Source organism: Oncorhynchus masou, chromosome 26, assembly GCF_036934945.1.
Source record: "Oncorhynchus masou masou isolate Uvic2021 chromosome 26, UVic_Omas_1.1, whole genome shotgun sequence".
In the NCBI taxonomy this organism is placed as follows: domain Eukaryota; kingdom Metazoa; phylum Chordata; class Actinopteri; order Salmoniformes; family Salmonidae; genus Oncorhynchus; species Oncorhynchus masou.
Genome location: NC_088237.1, coordinates 2,323,198 through 2,343,229, shown reverse-complemented (window position 1 = coordinate 2,343,229; position 20,032 = coordinate 2,323,198). Strand labels below are relative to the sequence as shown.

The 20,032-nt window shown below is 40.6% G+C and overlaps 2 protein-coding genes across 2 annotated transcripts in view; both read right to left on the bottom strand.

Moving 5' to 3' along the window:
* LOC135514640 (neuronal tyrosine-phosphorylated phosphoinositide-3-kinase adapter 2-like) overlaps window positions 1-8,647 on the bottom strand; it is a 37,258-nt gene extending 28,611 nt beyond the window's left edge. Inside the window, exon 1 of the mRNA XM_064938094.1 lies at window positions 8,187-8,647. Coding sequence (XP_064794166.1) covers window positions 8,187-8,484 — 298 coding nt within the window. The 5' untranslated portion in view covers window positions 8,485-8,647. The remainder of the gene's footprint in view (window positions 1-8,186) is intronic.
* Window positions 8,487-20,032, bottom strand: part of nyap2a (neuronal tyrosine-phosphorylated phosphoinositide-3-kinase adaptor 2a) — a 41,984-nt gene continuing 30,438 nt past the window's right edge. The window contains exons 2-3 of the mRNA XM_064938015.1: window positions 8,759-9,311; window positions 8,487-8,544 (exon numbers count right to left, since the gene is read on the bottom strand). Of these exons, the coding sequence (XP_064794087.1) occupies window positions 8,487-8,544; window positions 8,759-9,311 (611 nt within the window). The remainder of the gene's footprint in view (window positions 8,545-8,758; window positions 9,312-20,032) is intronic.

Below are 20,032 nucleotides of genomic sequence, written 5' to 3'. Positions count from 1 at the left end.
GGGATCCATTATAAATACAAACACTGTCTGTTTTTTCTCTCCACATATCACTGGCTCTCTGATACACACGACACACACACATACACAAACACACACATACACATATGACACTGCCTCCCTCTCTCTTTGTGCCTCTTAATCTATTTCCAACACTGTCTGTCTTTCTCCTTCTGACAATGCCTCCACCTGCCCCTCCTCTTTTTTTCTTTCTTAAATGGCTTGTCTCTCTTTATTTATCGCTCAGGGTATCTGGGTAGAAGACAGGTATAATCCGTAGGTGGATATATTCAATACTTTTTTGCAACTTTTTAGAAGTGACTCTGAATTTACCTAGATATTTTGAGACATTTGTAACAGAACTGAAGATTAACATTTGAGAACTTGTTCTCAACTTGCCTACCTGGTTAAATAAAGGTGAAATAAAATAAAAAAATTCATTGAAGTATTACTTTAAGAAGCTACACTTGAGGTGGGGCTCCTGGAAAATCTGGTTCAGTCTCTCTTAGTAAAAAATTCTCAAACCAACCTTTCTCAACCAAAATAAAAATAAATATAGCAGCCATCTGTCATTAAAAAAATAATTTCCATATTTGAGTAAACGTCTACAGTACCAGTCAAAAGTTCAGACACACCTACACATTCCAGGGGTTTTGTTTTATTTTTACTAGTATCTGATTTGTAGAATAATAGTAGACATCAAAACTATGAAAAAACACATGAAATCATGTAGTAATCAAAAATGTGTTAAACAAATCAAAATATATTTTATACTTAGGTAGCCATCCTTTTGTCTTGATGACAGTTTTGCACCCTATTGGCATTCTCTCCACCAGCTTCATGAGGTGGTCACCTGGAATTGCATATCAATGAACATTTGTGCCTTGTTAAAAGTTAATTTGTGGAATTTCAAATAAGCTCAAAATAAAGGAAGAGAAATGACAGTCCATCATTTCTTTAAGACACGAAGGTCAGTAAATCCGGAAAAATTCAGGTTTCTCGGAAAGGAAGACCCAGACTTCCCTCTACTGCAGAGGATACGGTCATTAGAATTTCCAGCCTCAGATTGCAGCCCAAATAAATGCTTCAGAGTTCAAGTAACAGACACAGCTCAACATCAACTGTTCGGAGGAGACTGCGTGAATCAGGCCTTCATGGTCGAATTGCTGCAAGAAAAACGCCACAAAAGGACACCAATAAGAAGAGACTTGCTTGGGCCAAGAAACACGAACAATGGACATTTAGACGGTGGAAATCTGTCCTTTAGTCTGATTAGTCCAAATTTTGGTTCCAACTGCTGTGTCTTTGTGAAAATCAGAGTAGGTGAATGGTTGATGATCTCTGCATGTGTGGTTCCCACCGTGAAGCATGGAGGTGGAGGTGTGATGGTGTGGGGGTGCTTTGCTGGTGACACTGTCAGTGATTTATTTAGAATTCAAGGCACACTTAACCAGCATGGCTACCACAGCAGTGTGACTATCATTTGTTTTTCATCAGGACAATGACCCAAAACACACCTCCATGAAGGAGTGTGATGGAGTGCTGCATCAAATGACTTGGCCTACACAGTCACCCAACCTCAACCCAATTGAAATGGTTTGGGATTAGTTGGACCGCAGAGTGAAGGAAACACAGCCAAAAAGTACTCAGCGTATGTGGGAACTCCTTCAAGACTGTTGGAAAAGCTTTCCAGGTGAAATTGGTTGAGAGAATGCCAAGAGTGTGCAAGCTGTCATCAAGGCCAAGGGTGGCTAATTTGAAGGATCTAAAATCTAAATATATTTTTATTTGTTCAACACTTTTTTGGTTACTACATGACTCCATGAGTGTTATTTCATAGTTTTGATGTCTTCACTATTATTCTACAATGTAGAAAATAGAATAAATTAAGAAAACCTTTGAATGAGTAGGTGTGTCCAAACTTGTGACTGGTACTGTATACATATTTTGCATGTGGGTAAACACTACGACTCTCAACTATCATCCATACCATGTGTTTGTTCCTATTCCTGTTCGCGTTTTGTATTCCTGCTACTCTCTGTGCTGTGCTGTGCTGTGAGTCTCAGGATGCATGCAATGCCAGGCCTATAAATAGGCCAGCCATGCTGTGTTCTAACCTCCCCTGCCTCTCTAGCCCCATGCTGCTGGATCGTGGAGGTTATACTTTTATTGGATGCACAGAGCTTCGTTGAGGTATCGCAGCCAATCAGAGGGCCCCAAAAATCTCCCCCATGGCACAGAGCAAAAGCCAATCAGAAACTATAAAACAATAAGACAAGCACAGCCAAGTCCATTGACAGGAGACTGATATCAGCCTTGCAAGTCAACACAGAATTATAGTGTTGCTGCGAAGAATAGATTCCTAATATGGACACCAAAAATTAAAAATCTCTGTGTATTATTTCATAAAAACTGAAATCAATGGATTTAACCTAAATCAGTGCCATTCTAGACACAGAAATCAGACCTTACCCTCTTGATCCCATTTAGGGTGCATCACTTTATGGCTTGCCTTGCCGTGCATTACTGTGTGGCTTGCCTTGCATGCCAGTATGTGGTTGATGGTGAAGAGGTCCTCATGAGAGTTTACTATAATCTGTGGCGCACTTGCACTATAATCTGGCTCAATCTTTGACATCCACAGCAACGTTAAAGTTCCTATCTAACAGGATTCCAAGTGGGGATTAATAATCTCATTGAGAAAACTGGTCTGGAACATGTTTTGAGTTGAGTACTTCAGTTGCTTTTTTATTCTTAGTCTGCACATGTGTGGGGGGATGAGTGTGTGAGATTGAGGGAGTCTTTCTGTGTGTGTGCCCGTGCTTGTGATCTGCATCATGACAGGTTTATGGGAGAGGCAGTGTGTCACAGAAGTTCTAGGCTCATGCTAATCCTCCTTGCTGGGCACATTCTCCTAACACTGGTTGACAGTGCCTGTGCACACACACCACCTGCTGATTTGGCCTCCTCCATGCTCCCTCAATCCCACAGCACACACTGTCTGCTGTCTCTCTCCACATCTCGCTGGCTCTCTGATACATCCGGGCTCACACACTAGTGCTGAGTGATTAGTATTTTTTGAGGTCGGTTTGGTTACATTTCGATGTTGAAAAAATGATCACAGTTTTTTATTTCGATTTTTACACAGTACAGTAGATGCAATATGCATTATGTGGGTTGAATGCTGTAAACAACACAGAATATTTTTTTTAAAATAAAAGTCACATGATGGTAGTGACTGCCCATTACTGCTTCTCACTTATTAACAATAATTTCTTGACGTTAATTTACTTAATAAAATATTTGTTTTATTTAATGACTTCCCATTTTTAACCATTTAATGTGTTTGAAGGTAGAACTCTGCATACCCTGCAGGCCCAGAGAGAAAATTAAATGCAGCTATAGGCCTACTGCCGACCAATCAGAAAGCTCAGATTACTGTGTTTGCACAGTTTCATCGAGCCAAAGACTGTAAAAACAAGCCTCGAGCGGACAGCAAAGTTGATACAGTGAGATTTCAAAACTTTTAAAACCCTGACTAGAGAGAGACTCATTTAATACAACAAAGAGCTGATGTTTTTATAAGTTCCTGCTTAAATTAGTATTGACAGTGCTGAATAACATCTTCAACACTTTTATAGAGTGCCTTCGGAAAGTATTCAGACCTCTTGACTTTTTCCACATTTTGATAATTTACAGCCTATTTCTGAAATGGATGAAAAAATAAATCGCAATCTACAAACAATGACAAAGCAAAAACAGTTTTTTAGAAATTTGTACACATTTTTTAACAATAAAAATATCTTATTCACGTAAGTATTTTCTTTGAGACTCAAAATTGAGCTCAGGTGCATCCTGTTTCCACTGATCATCCTTGAGATGTTTCTACAACTTGATTGGATTCTACCTGTGTTAAATGTAATTGATTGGACATGATTTGGAAAGGCACTCCTGACTATATGAGGTCTCACAGTTAACAGTGTATGTCCGAGCAAAACCAAGCCATGAGGTTCACGGAATTGTCCATAGAGCTTCCAACCTGACAGAGCTTGAGATAATCTGTAGAGAAGAGTGGGAGAAACTCCCCAAACACAGGTGTGCCAAGCTTGTAGCAACATACCCAAGAGACTCAATGCTGTAATCACTTTTAAAGGTCCTTCAACAAACTACTGACTAAATAGTCTGACTAGTTATGTAAATGGGATTTAAAAAAAAAAAATCATATATAAATTTGCTAATATGTCTAAAAAACAGTTTTTGCTTTGTTGTTATGTGGTATTGTGTGTAGATTTATGAGATTTTATTTATTTATTTTAAATCCATTTTAGAATAAGGTTGTAATGTAAAAAAATGTGGAAGAAGTCAAGGTGTCTGAATACTTTCCGAAGCCACTTTAAGTCATAAAATGCATGTTCTCCATACTTGCACTCATGCTATAACCAGCACTGGAGATGCAATCAATGAGTATAACGAAGTGTTTCAATAAGCTTGCATTGTTATTATTAGTAGCATGTGGCTTTTTTAGTATCGAGGAATATTTAACTTTCTCTGGTCATAGGTGTAACAACATGAATTGGTACATCAGCTGGAAGACTGTGTCCCCTTTTCTCAGCGCAAGGAGGGAGAGCAGAGGAACGGTGAGGCAGCATCCTTTCCTCCCTCTCCTCAGACCATCAGATGCAGGCCATCAGTCCAGTCAAATAAAGAAGGCAAATTATTAGGCTCACTCCACTGTGTCTCACAACGAATACAACAAATAATCTATTACCATTGTGGTCACATAGATTTAAAAATATGTATAATTTCTAAATGGTCTGAGAAGAACACCACTGGCAGGGCAATTCAACCAAAGCCAACATAGGCCTATAGCCTACTGTACAAACATTGCTTACAGAACAGTTTCTATTGACACACCCTTCAAGTAACATAATTTAAAAAATCCCGACAGATTCTGTCAATTTAAACTAGAGATATCAGTTTTTTGCATGGACTGCATTTCAATCCTCCACATCTGCCAATGTCGGCCGATATACAGCTATGTTTGTCAGAGCATGAGACGTCCCGAAAATTGGCCTTCTTGTGAAAACAGTAGCGTACGAACGGTTTGGCCTTCAAACTAGTATGACCACTATGTGGAAAGGGGAGACTCTCAAATACACAATGATAATCTCTGTTTTTTTTCACAAGTGTCACGGGACTCGTCTGAAGGTAACCCATACACAATACAGTTGAAGTCGGAAGTTTACATACACTTAGGTTGGAGTCATTAAATCTCATTTTTCAACCACTCCAAATATTTATTGTAAACAAACTATAGTTTTGGCAAGTCGGTTAGGACATCTACTTTGTGCATGACACAAGTCATTTTTCCAACAATTGTTTACAGACAGATTATTTCACTTATAGTTCACTATATCACAATTCCAGTGGGTCAGAAGTATACATACAATAAAATAACTGTGCCTTTAAACAGTTTGGAAAATTCCAGAAAATTGTGTCATGGATTTAGATGCTTCTGATAGGCTAATTGACATAATTTGAGTCAATTGGAGGTGCCTGTGGATGTATTTCAAGCACCTACCTTCAAACTCAGTGCCTCTTTGCTTGACATAATAGGAAAATCAAAAGAAATCAGCCAAGAGCTCAGAAAAAAATTGTGGACCTCCACAAGTCTGGTTCATCCTTGGGAGCAATTTCCATACACCTGAAGGTACCACGTTCATCTTTACAAGCAATAGTATGCAAGTATAAGTACCATGGGACCACGCAGCCATCATACCGCTCAGGAAGAAGATGTGTTCTGTCTCCTAGAGATGAACGTACTTTGTTGTGAAAAGTACAAATCAATCCCAGAACAACAGCAAAGGACCTTGTGAAGATACTGGAGGAAACAGGTACAAAAGTATATATATCCACAGTGAAACGAGTCCTATATCGACAACCTGAAAGGCCGCTCAGCAAGGAAGAAGCCACTGCTCCTAAACCGCCATAAAAAGCTAGACTACAGTTTGCAACTACACATGGGGACAAGGATTGTAGTTTTTGGAGAAATGTCCTCTGGTCTATGAAACAAAAATAGAACTGTTTGGCCATAATGACCTTTGTTATGTTTGCAGGAAAAAGGGGGAGGCTTGCAAGCCGAAGAACACCATCCCAAACGTGAAGAACGGGGGTGGCAGCATCATGTTGTTGGGATGCTTTGCTGCAGGAGGGACAGGTGCACTTCACAAAACAGATGGCATCATGAATAAGGAAAATGATGTGGCTATAGTAAAGCAAAATCAGTCAGGAAGTTAAAGGTTGGACGTAAATGGGCCTTCCAAATGGACAACGACCACAAGCACACTTCCAAAGTTGTGGCAAAATGGCTTAAGGACAACAAAGTCAAGGTATTGGAGTGGCCATCACAAAGCCCTGACCTCAGTCCTGTAGAAGGAGGCCTACAAACCTGACTCAGTTGCACCAGCGCTGTCAGGAGGAATGGGCCAAAATTCACTCAACTTTTTGTGGGAAGCTTGTGGAAGGCTACCCGACACGTTTGACCCAAGTTAATCAATTTAAAGGCAATGCTACCAAATACTAATTGAGTGTATGTAAACTTCTGTCCCACTGGGAATGTGATGAAATAAATAAAAGCTGAAATAAATCATTCTCTAGCCTATTATTCATTTCACATTCTTTAAAAAAAAGTGGTGACCCTAAGACAGGGATTTTTTTACCAGGATTAAATGTCAGGAATTGTGAATAACTGAGCTTAAATGTATTTGGCTAAGGTGTATGTAAACTTCCGACTTTAACTGTATTTCCAACTGTATTTCCTGAGCTTTTTTATATCTCCTAGATACAGGACAGAAACTTCAAAACCTTATTCCTGATTATTTATGTTACTTTTTGGCCATTTATGACTGTGTTATTCAATGCGTTTCTATGGGCTACAGTAGTAAAGGCAAAAGAAAATGTATTAAATAAAGGCTTAGACTTTTTTTATATAAGTTAATGTTGCATAGGCTTGTGTTTTTTAAAACATGTTTTAAAAATATATATTTTTGGTAACCACTGACTAAGATCATGTATTTTCAGGTAGAGATACTGTACCTCACAAAGCAACTGCTTTCTTTCCCTCTTATGTGTTCTCTCTTCTCTCCCTGACAAGTAAGGAAAGGAAAGGGGAATACCTAGTCAGTTGTACAACTGAATACCTTCAACTGAAATGTGTCTTCCGCATTCAACCCAACTCTTCTGAATCAGAGAGGTGCGGGGGGCTGCCATAATCAACATCCAAGTGGGTTAACTGCCTTGCTCAGGTGCAGAATGACATATTTTTACCTTGTCAGCTCTGGGATTCAATCCAGCAACCTTTTGGTTACTGGCCCAATGCTCTAACCACTAGGCTACTTGACGCCCCAAAGTGGGTGAGCAATACATTATGGTCATTGTAGTTTATTGCCACATGTTCTGCACTAAACTGAATATAATATTGGTCTGTTGGAAACCACAACTCCCTATTATATCGCACAGTCCTGGCTTGTTCTGACTCATCTCTACAGGACCATGTCTCAGGACTGCCTCAGGACTACCTGGCCTGATGTCTCCTGGCTGTCCCCAGTCCACCTGACCATGCTGCTGATCCAGTTTCTGCTGTTTTGCCTGTGGCTATGGAACCCTGACCTGTTCACCAGACATGCTATCTTGTCCCAGATGCGCTGTTCTCGACCATCTCTCCCTCCCTCTCTCTATCTCTACCACACCTGCTGTCTCAACCTCTCAATGCTTGGCTATGAAAAGCTAACTGACATTTACTCCTGAGGTGCTGAATTGTTGTACCCTCTACAATTTGACCCTGCTGGTCATCTATGAATGTTTGAACGTCTTGAAAACACCTCTGACACTGCCTCCCTCCCTCTTTGTGTTTTTTCCTCTATTCCCAACACTGTTTCTCTATATTTCTCCCTCTGACATTGCCTCTCACTCTTTTTTCTCACTGACATGGCCTGTGTCACTCTAGGTATTGCTCATGGTCTCTGGTTAGGAGACAGATTGACAGGTATAATCCATGTGTGAATTTATTCAATACCTTTTAGCAACTTTTTAGCAGTCACCCTCTGAATTTACAATTTACATCATTTGAGACAATTTAACCCTCATGAACAAAATATTGTATGTGCCAATACCTAATCATAGGCACTCACATTCAGCGGATTCCTTGACCTTCCTCCCTCCCGATCCCTTCTTTAGCATATTCCGGCCACCAGTAAACAGGTTGGTGAGTTCATCCAGAGGGCTTGTAGGGGTGCGGGAACGCGACACATTCTGCATGGAGCTGTGGGCCGAAGAAGAGTTACTCAGTTTGCCTCCCCCTTCCTGACCAACTGAGCTCTTGGCGGCATGCGCAACGGAGGAGGTGGATCGGGGCATGCTGCCACCTATCTTCAGGGCGTCATAAGGTGGTGGGCGCTTGAGGCTGAGCGGTGTGACCGAGCGACCCATGCTTACAGGTGAGGGACACGCGGAATGGCTTCTGGGATACCCATGAGCCGACGCCGATGCCTTGTAGAGAGTGGAGGGCAGGGGAGGGGCAGAGGAGCGACCAGACGCAGTGATAGTGTGGGTGAATTGGAGATCCCGCTCTCTATCCTTCTCCTTTTCCCGTTCTCGTTTCCTGTCTCTCTCTCTCTCCCCCTTGCGGTGGTGGGGGGAGGAGGAGGGGGGCGGAGCCTCAGAGGTTGTGGGAGAGGCACCTCCCCCGGGCTTGTTGGTGTACCCAGTGGCAACATTCTCCAGCATGGGCAGCTTTGTGACATCCAGCGGGGTGAGGGGTGACTCATCCGAGTTAGGCGAGCACTGGGCAGGGGCTGGCGGAAATACCAGCAAGGGCGGCCGATGGGTGAGCAGGTTGGGGAAGGGGGCGGGGATGTCACAGAGGGACCCCCGGGGGGTGGTGTGGGAGGAGGAGGAACGACCCTGCTCCATGTCCTGTTCCCACTTAGCGTCCTGGAGCATGTCGTCGAACATGGGATATTTCATTTCCTCGTAGACCGACTCACTCTGGTCCTCGTCCTCCAGGAGGTGTTGCTTCAGTTCCCTCTGAATGTTACCCACCATCTCGATGTAGACAGGCTCATCCTCGTCCTCCGTATCTGGGGCTGGGCTCTGGCTCTGCGATGAGGACTTTTCCCTCCTTCCTTCCTTCCTGTTGCCATGATTCTGGATGTAGGACTCATCAAAGGAGGTACTCAGCTGCGTGTTAGGGTTCCTCTTTGGCTTGGGAGGAGGGATCCGCTTGTACTCCTCACTGAAAGGTCGCGACTTGGACCCTGCATGGGGGACAGACAGACAGTAGCGTTAAAACAGGTCATCAGCAGATGACCATGATACAAAGGGCAATAGAGGCAGAATTGTTCACTTTATTGGTCACGCCAAAATTTTACTTGCGCTTTTTAACCCTTCTGAAAGACACATATAAATAAATATACATGGAGAGGTGCAGGAGACTGCCACACTGGACTTTTTTCCCCCACTTGCATGTACATGGATATTTGTTTAGTTAGGGTTAGCATTAGGCTTAAGGTTGGGGGTAGAGTTGTCATTCCAAGCCAGGCTCAAATTCCAGCTCGGGCTTGTCTGGCTGTGTACATATTATATATATTTTTTAAATGCAGCACCTTGTCTCTCTCCTCCTCTCTGTCAACGAGCAGGACAGACAGTGCAGCCATCAACATTGTGTCCTGTTGTCCATGTTCCTGACGCTATACCTAATTACAGTCATTTTAATTCATTGTTTTACTTGTTGTTTCTCTTACTGAAAAGTTATGTTAATGAAATCCCTCATTTGTTTAGACAGCAAAAACATTCCCTATTCCCTTCAACCATTACAATGCTCTATTCACGTGGCACTTGCATGTAGTTCATGTACCGTGCATGTAGGGCATGACCGATAAGGTAGGGCCGGACCATAGGAGAGCCAATCATAATTGCATTAATAAATTGGTTATAAACACTGAGAAAACTGTTGTAACACAGCAAAATGGATGCGAAGGGCACTATTTTTATGTTTGGAAAAATAACGTTCCCAAAGTCAACGGCCTATTTCCCATGACCAGATGCTAGAATATGCATAAAACTGACAGATTAGGATAGAAAACACTCTAAAGTTTCCAATACTGTAAAAATAACAGAACTGACATTGCAGGCGAAAGCATGAGGATAATCCAATCAGGAAGTGCCTATTATTTTGAAACCTCTGTGTTCCTATGCATGCCTGTCCTCCATTTAAAGGGATATCAACCAGATTCCTTTTTCTGTGGCTTCCCTAAGGTGTCAACACTGATTAGACACAGTTTCAGGCTTTTATTTTCAAAAATGAGCGTGAAGGATCACATTGCGTAAGTGGAGAGGTGGGGGCTCTCAGAGTGAGATGGTGCGCAATTGAGTGAAGTGGCCATTGTTTCTCCCGCTGTCATGGAAAAAGCTACACACTCGGTTGATATATTATCGAATATATATTTTAAAAACTACCTGAGGAATGATTATAAAAAATGTTTGACATGTTTCTGTGGACATTATGAAGACTATTTGGAATTTCCGTCTGCGTTGTCGTGACCGCTCTTTCCTGTGGATTTCTGAACATAACGCGACAAACAAACGTTGGTAATTTGAGTATAAAAATAATCTTTATGGAACAAAAGGATCATTTGCTGTGTAACTGGGAGTCTCGTGAGTGAAAACATCCGAAGATCATCAAAGGTAAACGGTTAATTTGATTGCTTTTATGATTTTCGTGACCAAGCTTCCTGATGCTAAGTGCACATAATGCTATGCTAGGCTATCAATAAACTTACACAAACGCTTGGATTGCTTTCGCTGTAAAGCATAATTTCAAAATCTGAGACGACAGGGTGATTAACAAAAGGCTAAGCTGTGTTTCAAAGTATTGCACTTGTGATTTCATGAATATGAATATTTTCTAGTAATATTATTTGACTGTTGCGCTATGCTATTCAGCGGTTGAAGATGAAAATTATCCCGCTACAGGGATTGGTAGCTTCAAGAAGTTAAAGTAAAGTAGTCGGTACATGACAAGGATGTTTGGCAAGGATGTTTGGCCCTTCAATACTGTAGAAGGGGCAGGCTTTGACGAGCTTGCCCAAAAGCGTATTGATGTGCTGGCTACTTACGGGAAGGTGCATGCTACCTCTGTTCTGCCCCTCCACCAGACTGTCTCCGCCAGATGTCTGAGCCTGGCAGACGAAAAGAGAGAAAACCTGACAGAGAAGTTAAAACATCCTGACATACGGACTGACGACTATCGGCAGCTTAGTTATCTGACGATAACATGCCATTATATTACTGCAGATTTCCAGATTTCCAACCTGACCACAGCACAGTTTCCAGCAGAAGATGCCAAAACCGGGAGAAATAGTGAAGCTGCTAGTGACCAAATTTGGCCTCAACTCTACGTCATTAAGCAACATTGTTTGGGAAACTGACCAGGGCTCTAACATCGTTCTAGCCCTTCGGCCATATCAGATACTGGACTGCCAGAACCAAGTTCTATACACGGTGCTGTGACATGGCCTTGAGAGAGCAGCACTGGCCATCGATGCACCTGACATTGCTGAAACGCTCACAGCAGTAAAGTACCTTGTCAGGTAGGTTACTTATGATATGATGATATAAGCAAAATAAATACAATGCAGTATTTTGCTTTATATAAACATGTAATACCTTTAGCAACAGTGCATTTAGGAACATAATGAATATAGCCAATATAATAATAATAATAATAACTTAGACCTAATTCATTCATATAGCTTTCCATGGGCATAGTATTTGCCATGAAACGGGTTTGAAAGTTTATGATGTGCTTATTATACTCTCTACAGCTATGTCAAGCAGTCTGGGATGGCTGTGCAACTCTCAAAGAGCCAGCTGCAGATGGGAGACACAAGATTTAATACGGTGTACCTGACCCTCAACTCTGTTCAGGACATGTACAATGAAGTGCACGAGAAGCTGTAGGTCCGCAGAAAGAGCCCAACAGAGAGAGTCAAAAGAATTACATGCAGTATCCCCTGGAGTTCCTAAAGCCATTTTTTTGACACACAGAAGGAACTGGAAAAGTATCTTACTCTTAATTAACCTGGTTTGTCTCAGGTCAGAGAGACTAAGGTATCACTGTCAGCCCCACGCACTTGCCTAGCAACAGCAGGCTGCTGTGCGACAGCATCACAGCGGTTGATTGGAGAGGAAGGTGAACATCAAAGACCTACAAGGTGGCAACATTCATCTGGCCCAAGTTCAACCAGTTGAGGATGCTGCCCGCCCAAGACAGGCAAGATGTCTATGACCATGTGTGCAAACTTTTACAATCCATGGCTGTGCCACCATCAGAGGAGTCTACAGAATACTGTGTCTGTGCCACAACCCGCGCCAAGAGAAGAGAGTTGGACTTTTCAGAGTGGAAAAAAGTCACAGAGAATGCTGATGAAGAAGATGATGATGACGTGACAAGATATACAACAGCGGCCTGTGATGGCAGACAAAAGAGATATGTTGGGCTGGTGGAAGTCCAAAAGAGCACAGTATATCCACGGCTAGCCAAGTTGGTGAGAAGTGTGATTTGCGTGCCGGCCAACAGCAGCAGCAGCAGTGAAATAGTATCCGACTCGGCAAGCTGGACCATAGACAAAAGGTGAAACATGCCTGAACCCTCCACCGTGGAAGTGATCATTTTTCTTAACAATAATATGCAGCATTTATGTGAGTAAACAACTAATTGGAACTTTGAAATTAAATTTAAATTCATATGGCCTGCAGTAGCTATTGGTATGCCAATTATTCTGACATTTCCAATAAGTTGCCTATTAAATTATTAATTAACTATCCATTAGTTAATTAGCGGCAGGAAGTGACTTTCTTTGTCCCTATGACCACCAGCAATCCCTGAGACTTGGGGCGGGCCTCCCTGGATCTGTCCAAAGATATGTGTTCTTCTGTTAGCCTAATAATAGCAACAACATGTATAATACGTCAAAAGTTTGGACACACCTTCTCATTCAATGTTTCGTCTTTATTTTTGCTACTTTCTATATCATAGAATAATAGTGAAGACATCAAACTATAAATTGTCACTTATGGAATCATGTAGTAACCAAAAAAGGTGTTAAATAAATCAAAATATATTTTAACACTATAGATTCTTCAATGCCTTGATGACAGCTTTGCACACTCTTGGCATTTTATCCAACAGTCTTGAAGGAGTTCCCACATATGCTGAGCACTTGTTGGATGCTTTTCCTTCACTCTGCGGTCCATCTCATCCCAAACCAACTCAATTGGGTTGAGGTTGGGTGATTGTGGAGGCCAGGTCATCTGATGGGGCACTCCATCACACTCCTTCTTGGTCAAATAGCCCTTACACAGCCAGGAGATGTGCTTTGGGTCATTGTCGTGTTGAAAAACAAATGGTAGTCCCACTAAGCGCAAACCAGATGGGATGGCGCATCGCTGCAGAATGCTGTGGTAACCATAATGTTTAACCTCTATGGTAGGGGGCAGAATTCGGAATTTTGGATGAAAAGCATGCCCAAATTAAACAGCCTGCTACTTGAGCCCAGAAGATATGATATTCATATTTTTATTTTATTTTACCTTTATTTACACAGGCAAGTCAGTTAAGAACAAATCCTTATTTTCAATGACGGCCTAGGAACAGTGGGTTACCTGCTTGTTCAGGGGCAGAATGACAGATTTGTACCTTGTCAGCTCGGGGGTTTGAACTTTCAACCTTCCGGTTACTAGTCCAACACTCTAACCACTAGGCTACCCTGCCGCCCCATATATAGTTGGTAGATTTGCATAGAAAACACTCTAAAGTTTCCGAAACTGTTACAATAGTGTGAGTATAACAGAACTGATTTAGCAGGCGAAAACCTGAGAAAAATCCATTCAGGAAGTCATTTTTTGGGGGGTTTTGTAAGTTTTCTATTCAATGCCATTACAGTATCCATTGACTTAGGACTCCATTTGCAGTTCTTATGGCTTCCACTAGATGTCAACAGTCTTTAGAAATCGTTTCAGGCTTGTATTCTTATAAATGAGGGAGTAAGACCAGTCTGAACGAGTGGACCCTAACATTTTTTCAGGCGCATGTGCATTTCTGGTTTACCTTTTATATTGACAACGTTATTGTCCGGTTGAAATATTATAGATCATTTAGGCTAAAAAACAACCTGAGGTTTGAATATAAACATCGTTTGACATGTTTCTATGAACTTTACAGATACAATTTGGATTTTTTTGTCTGATTGTTTTGACTGAATTTGAGCCTGTGCATTACTGAAGAAAACGCTCTAACAAAAAGGTTTTTGGATATAAAGAGACTTCATCGAACAACAGGAACATTTATTGACTAAATCAATGTCTTCTGATTGCCACCATATGAGGATCATCAAAAGTAAGGGATTCATTTTATCTCCTTTTCTGAGTTTTGTAACGCTTCTGCTTGGCTGGTTGCTGTTTGTAATAATTTGTCAACTGGGCTATATTCTGGGATAGGTATGTTCTGTAATAGGTATGCTTTCGCCGAAAAGCATTTTATAAATATGACACTGTGGTTGGTTTAACAAGAAGTTAATCTTTAAACCTATGTAAAATATGTTTTGTTTTCTGAATTTTTATAATGAGCATTTCTGTAATTGAATTTGGCGCTCTGCAACCTCACTGGATGTTGGCCAGATGGGACGCTAGCGTCCCACATACCCTAGAGAGGTTAAGAGTGCCTTGAATTCTAAATAAATCACTGACAATGTCACCAGCGAAGCACTCCCACACCATCACACTCCTCCTCCATGCTTCACCTACTAGGCGTCTCACAAAGACATGGCGGTTGGAACCAAAAATCATAAATTTGGACTCATCAGACCAAAGGACAGATTTCCACTAGTCTAATGCCCATTGCTCATGTTTCTTGGCCCAAGCAAGTCTTTTCTTCACTTCTTTTCTTCTTCTTCAAATAAATGTATAACAAAATGCATTCTTTGTCACAACCAAACACTCCAAGTTGACTCAGGAAAACCCTAGGGGTTTTAATCTCGTGAGATACATTATTCCGTCTTATTCTTAACAATTCTTGAATTGATGAAACGGAGGAGGGGTCACGAGTAATTATGTTTGTTTCAACTGTAATTTAAAAGGAAACAGAGATGTAGACTAGTGAAAGTAACAATGGAAATGCAAAGTTAATTGGAAAGTAAGAATTTCGAATTTGAATTGTTTGGACTGATTAAGATTTCGCAAAGTGAAAACTAACAAAATGTTTATTTCCTCTCCATTTGAAATGTTTCCCGAGGCTGTTGCCTTGGGAGAGCAGTTAGTGAAATTCTGCATTATAAATGTATTTTATAAATGGCCACTCCAATACCTTGACTTTGTTGTCCTTAAGCCATTTTGCCACAACTTTGGAAGTGTGCTTGGGGTCACGGTCCACTTTGAATACCCATTTGTGACCATCCGTCTTCCTGACTGATGTCTTGAGATGTTGCTTCAATACAGCCACATCATTTTCCGCCTCATGATGCCATCCATTTTGTGAAGTGCACCAGTCCCTCCTGCAGAACACGTTTGGGATGGTGTTCTTCGGCTTGCAAGCCTCCCCCTTTTTCCTCCAAACATAATGATGGTCAATATGGCCAAACAGTTCTATATTTGTTTCATCAGACGAGAGGACCTTTCTCCAAAAAGTATGATCTTTGGACCTTTCTCCAAAAAGTATGATCTTTGTCCCTGTGTGCAGTTGCAAACCGTAGTCTGGCTTTATTATGGCGTTTTTTTGAGCAGTGGCTTCTTCCTTGCTGAGCGGCCTTTCAGGTTATGTTGATATAGGACTCGTTTTATTGTGGATACATATACTTTTGTACCTGCTTTCTCTAGCATCTTCACAAGGTCCTTTGCTGTTGTTCTGGGATTGATTTTCACTTTTTGCACCAAAGTACATTCATCTTTAGGAGACAGAACGCGTCTCCTTCCTGAGCGGTATGATGGCTGCATGGTCCAATGGTGTTTATACTTGCGTACTATTGCTTGTACAGATGAACGTGGTACCTTCCGTCATTTGGAAATTACTCCCAAGGATGAACCAGACTTGTGGAGGTCTGCAATTTTTTTTCTGAGGTCTGATTTCTTTTGATTTTCCCGGGATGTCAAGCAAAGAGGCACTGAGTTTGAAGGTAGGCCTTGAAATACATCCACAGGTACACCTCCAATTGACTCAAATGACGTCAATTAGCCTATCAATGGCTTCTAAAGCCATTATATAATTTTCTGGAATTTTCCAAGCTGTTTAAAGGCACAGTTAACTTAGTATATGTAAACTTCTGACCCACTGGAATTGTGATAGAAGTGAAAAGAGTGAAATAATCTGTCATTAAACAATTGTTGGAAAAAATACTTGTGTCATGGACAAAGTACATGTCCTAACCGAATTGACAGAAATATAGTTTGTGAAATTTGTGGAGTGGTTGAAAAATGAGTTTTGTACACTTCCGACTTCAACTGTATGTGTGTTGTTTTTGTTGATATATGTGTATTGCTGTTGTTGTTTGGTTGTTCTTGTTTTTGGCTTTGTTTCGATACAAATCTCATCAGATTGGGTCTTCTGTATGGTAGGATTGACTCCTTAAGGATTGGCCATCTAACTCCTTGATTCTGTAACTTTGCAGTGAGAGATGATTGGGGAATATAAATCAATTGCATTAGAAATCTGTATAAAGAATATTGATTGTAGTAATCATTTGTCATACAGTAAATAACATTTTAGTAAACAATTTACAGATAATATTTACAAAGAATACATAAGTAGGAGCAGATTGGGCTATAGTTTACATAAAATTGGGATGGACAACTGCAGCGTAATTCGACTGCAATAGTCTTCTTCAGGCAGCGTTGAGGACAGAAGTTGACGTGTCTCGAGCAATAGAGGTGGAGCCATTGTAAACATCAGTGCTAGGAAAATAAACTGTAAACAAAATATGTACAATGTTATCATGTCAGTGGGTTAGGGTTAAGTTTAGGGTTAGGATGAGGGTTCAGGGTAGGGTTGGTTGAAATGTTGTTGACAGTTATTGAACATCTACTGAAAATACAGAAGCCCTGAAGCCCAAGGCAAAACAAAATAATAGTACCTTATATCTTGTTTAAATTACTTAGTATCTATTTTTTGTTTTTAACTAAGCCGTTCAAAAAATATACTTGGTTGTTCAAACGAGTTACTAAGTCTTTGAACTACTTATCTTGTTTGAACAACTTAATTGTCATTTAGTTTAATTAGGCCCCATTTGTTATGCAGCTTGTCAGACTGTGTAATGGTTGTTGAAGCCATTCATTCACTGATTCCATCCATTGATATGATTATAAATTGACAGTTCTTTGAAAGCCTAAGAAAGGGCTGCTTTTGAATGCCAGAGCATGTAAGTACGAAGATGTGTCACGTCCTGACCATAGAGAGTCTTATTTATTAGTCTTATTTTCTAGGGGGGAGTAGGTCAGGGCGTGACTGGCGGGTTAGTCTAGTTTATTATTTCTATGTGGGTGTTCTAGTTTTCATGTTTCTATGTTGGTGTTTTGTATGATTCCCAATTAGAGGCAGCTGGTAATTGTTGTCTCTAATTGGGGATCATATTTAAGTAGTGTTTGTTCCCACCTGTGTTTGTGGGATATTGTATTTTGACTAAGTGTACAGGTATGTAGCACCTCTGCAGTCACGGTTCGTTGTTCTTTTATTGTTAAGTTTTCACTATTATTAAATTATGTGGAACTCAACATTCGCTGCGCCTTGGTCCGTTTCTATCGTTTCGTGACAAGATGGTGTCAGCCTTTTCTCTTGCTCTGGTACTCCTCAGCCACAAGCTCTGGGCACGCTTGGTTTCCTTTTATCACTATTCTTTTAATTAGGCCTATATGGTTGCAGCTATTTTCTTACTTATTGTGTTCTTCATGTTTCTCGTGTTTTTTTTCTAGTTTTACATTGTTGTTGATTATTGCATTGTTGGGTTTTGAGTTTGCAAGAAAGGCATACATTTTGTAAACTTTTAATTAACTAATTTCAGTCCAAGCACATCTCCTGAGATGTGAAAACCTTTCAACAGGGAGATTGTCTTGGATTTGGTCTGTACTAAAATCCATGGTAAATGTCAGGTTTTTGTTCCATGTGTTGAGGAGAGCAAAGGTCAGGGAGCTCTTGTTCACTACCTGTCCACGGCATCAGTATGTTGTCAATGTATCTGTACCAACCCATGCCGTTGGGTAGGAAAGGGGATAACACTTTATTTGTATAGTCCCACGTATTATGGTTTGTAGATGGTTTCATACGGAAGCCCTGAAGCCCAAGGCCAAAAATAAATAACAAATATGTAGACTCTTGAATGATCTCATTTGAACAATTTACTATCTCATTTGAATGACTTAGTAAAAATAGGTTGTCAACTTGTCTTTTCTACAAAGTACTTATGCACCATTCGTGTGTGTTCAATAAAAAAATATTTTGTCAGACTGGGTAATAGTTGCTGCAGCCTTTCATTCACTGATTCCATCCGTTGATATGATTATTCATTGACAGTTCTTTGATAGCCTAAAGCAGGGTTGCTTTTGAATGCCATAACATGTAAGTGAGCGAGTGTAAATTTAGCAGATAACAAAATGGTGTCGGCCATCTCTCCCGCTCCAATTTTGCTCTGGTACTGCTCAGCCACAAGCTCTAGGCATACTCAGCCTAACATTTTTGTTTCTTTTATCACTATTTTAATTAGGCCTACTCGGTTGTAATATTTTAGCCTACCTCACCCACAGTAGCCTATATCTAGTTTATATTCTACATTAGGATATGTAGTTAATACATAGTCTACTGTAAGATTCCCACTAACATTCCTTTATGTAATTACATTTTTACGTGTGTATTTTTACCTGACAAAAATAATAATGAATTTGTAGAGCACATTTCCCATGCTCAATGCACGTGAAGCTTGTTGCTTGCTTTTGTGCTCAAATCATTTGTCCGCTGCAATTTGAAATTTATTTGCTTTTATTAATGAAAATAAGCTGACCCTGGCCTTCTAATTTATTTTAGATATTTTAACTGAATTACTTTGATTTATATGGTGGTTCTATTCCAAGAAAAACAAAAATACATTTTACATTAGCCTAACTAACTACATATCCTAATGTTAGAAGGTAGAATATATGTCACAACTTCCACAGAAGTCGGTTCCTCTCCTTGTTTGGGTGGCGTTCAGCGTCACCGGTCTTCTAGCCATCATCAATTCACTTTTCATTTTCCATTTGTTTTGTCTTATTTTCCTACACACCTGGTTTTCATTCCCCTCATTAATTGTTGTGTATTTAACCCTCTGTTCCCCGCATGTCTTTGTGCGGAATTGTTTGTTGTAAGTGCTTGTGCACGTTTACTGGTGCGCGTCGGGTTTTGTACCCATGTTGGTTATTTCTTTGTTGTCGTTGGTTTTGCAATTAAACTGCTCCGGCTATTACCTAGTTCTGCTCTCCTGCTTCTGACTTCCCTGCCACCAGTTACGCACCACTTACAATATAAACTAGATATAGGCTACTGCTGGTGAGGTAGGCTAAAATATTACCACCACATAGGCCTAATTAAAAGAATAGTGATAAAGGAAATGAAAATGCTTGGCAGAGCATGCCCAGAGCTTGTGAAAAGGGAGAGACGGCTGACATTTTTTTTAAAAATCTGCTCGATTACGCTCTGCTCCACACTGGCCCACTGTTCTAGCATTCAAAAGCAGCCATAATTTAGGCTATCAAAGAACTGTACATGAATAATAATATGAATGGATGGAATTAGTGAATGAATGGCTACAGCAACCATTACACGTTCTGACAAGCTTTTTACTAAGTCATTAAAACGAGACACTAAGTCATTCGAACAAGGTACTAAGTCGTTCAAACAAGATAATTCCAAGAGTCTATATATTTGTTATTTTTTTTGCCTTGTGCTTCAGGGCTTCCATAT